This window comes from Manacus vitellinus, unplaced genomic scaffold (assembly GCF_001715985.3).
Source record: "Manacus vitellinus isolate BGI_N305 unplaced genomic scaffold, ASM171598v3 scaffold_61_pilon, whole genome shotgun sequence".
Lineage (NCBI taxonomy): Eukaryota > Metazoa > Chordata > Aves > Passeriformes > Pipridae > Manacus > Manacus vitellinus.
This window is the reverse complement of record NW_021940696.1, coordinates 2,285,629-2,286,969: the sequence shown is the minus strand read 5'-3', so window position 1 is coordinate 2,286,969 and position 1,341 is coordinate 2,285,629. Positions and strand designations below refer to the sequence as shown.

Sequence of the window (1,341 nt, the reverse complement as noted above, 5' to 3'; positions counted from 1 at the left end):
CCTCCTGTCAGGGAGTTGCAGAGCCAGAAGGTCCCCCCTGAGCCTCCTTTTCTCCAGGCTGAGCCCCCCCAGCTCCCTCAGCCTCTCCTGGTGCTCCAGATCCCTCCCCAGCTCCCTTCCCTTCCCTGGACACATTTCAGCCCCTCAATGTCCCATATCCTGCTCATTTGTGGAGATTTTGAGCTTCCAGGTGCCCCATTCCAAGTGCCACACAGCCAGCCCAATCCCTGCCTCTGGAAGCCTGCTGAGGCCAAGGATGCTCATGGAAGAGCGATTAGCTCTGTTCTTATCAAAAATCCAAATCACTGAGTCCCACAAAGGAGAAATATTGGGATGGAGGGACCCAGAGTGACAAACTGAGTTTTAAATACTTACAAACACGCCACCAAAATCCTTGGCTGGAGTGGCAGTGAAGATGTAACGGATGTCCCCGGGACTGAGCACTTGGAAGTACAAGTATTCATGGATGCGTAGACCTGGGGGTGAATGGAGAGAGGTGAGAGGCAAGGAAAACCCCAGGGAAAATCCCTGAAAAAATGGGAAAATTCTCACTTATCCCTCCTGAACCACGGGGGAGGGAACACACCCTTTGGGATGTTGGGTCCTGGATGGGCCCGGGACCCAAAATGTCGGGTTTTGGGATGCTCCAAGGGGAGATACAACAGTTCCCAGGAGCTAAGAAGGGAGGGAGGGGAAAGGCACTGGGATTGGGGTGGACTGGGGTGCACAAGGGGAAGAGGAAAATGCAAATGTACCATGGAGGGGATAAGGATTGAGGTGAAGAGAGGGGAAGTTCACTTGGGTTGGCGTGCAGGAGGGGAAATGTCATGGAACTGGGATGCAGTGATGGGAAATCCACCTGGATCACAGGGCACAGAGGGGAAATGCAACGGGGTCAGAATGCAGCCAAGGGATGTGCGCCTGGATTGGGGTTCAGGAAGGGAAATGCAACGGGCTCGGGGTGCACCAAGGGGGAATGCAGGTGGATTGGGGTGCTGGATGGGGAAAAGCAATTAGGTCGGGGTGCACCGAGGGAAATGCACCTGGAACGGGACACAGGAGGGGAGATGCACCTGAATTGGGGGGCAGGAGAGGAACTGCACCGGGATTGAGGTGCAGGAGGGGAATTGCCCCCAGATCGGGATGCAGGAGGGGAAATGTAGCTGGATTGGGATGCAGGAGGGGAATTGCACCCAGATCGGGATGCAGGAGGGGAAATGCACCCAGGCCGGGATGCAGGAGGAGAAACGCAATTAGGTCGGGGCGCAGCGAGGGGAAATGCCCCCGCATCCCTCCACGGGTCCCGGCGGTGAATCGCAACGGGGCCGGCATGCGGGGAGT

General features: G+C 56.7%; 2 protein-coding genes across 2 annotated transcripts in view; one reads left to right on the top strand and one right to left on the bottom strand.

Moving 5' to 3' along the window:
* PRADC1 (protease associated domain containing 1) overlaps nt 1–1,332 on the bottom strand; it is a 3,363-nt gene extending 2,031 nt beyond the window's left edge. The window contains exons 1-2 of the mRNA XM_029963716.1: nt 1,224–1,332; nt 376–476 (exon numbers count right to left, since the gene is read on the bottom strand). Coding sequence (XP_029819576.1) covers nt 376–476; nt 1,224–1,332 — 210 coding nt within the window. The remainder of the gene's footprint in view (nt 1–375; nt 477–1,223) is intronic.
* CCT7 (chaperonin containing TCP1 subunit 7) overlaps nt 1,331–1,341 on the top strand; it is a 9,030-nt gene continuing 9,019 nt past the window's right edge. Inside the window, exon 1 of the mRNA XM_029963715.1 lies at nt 1,331–1,339. Within this exon, the coding sequence (XP_029819575.1) occupies nt 1,331–1,339 (9 nt within the window). The remainder of the gene's footprint in view (nt 1,340–1,341) is intronic.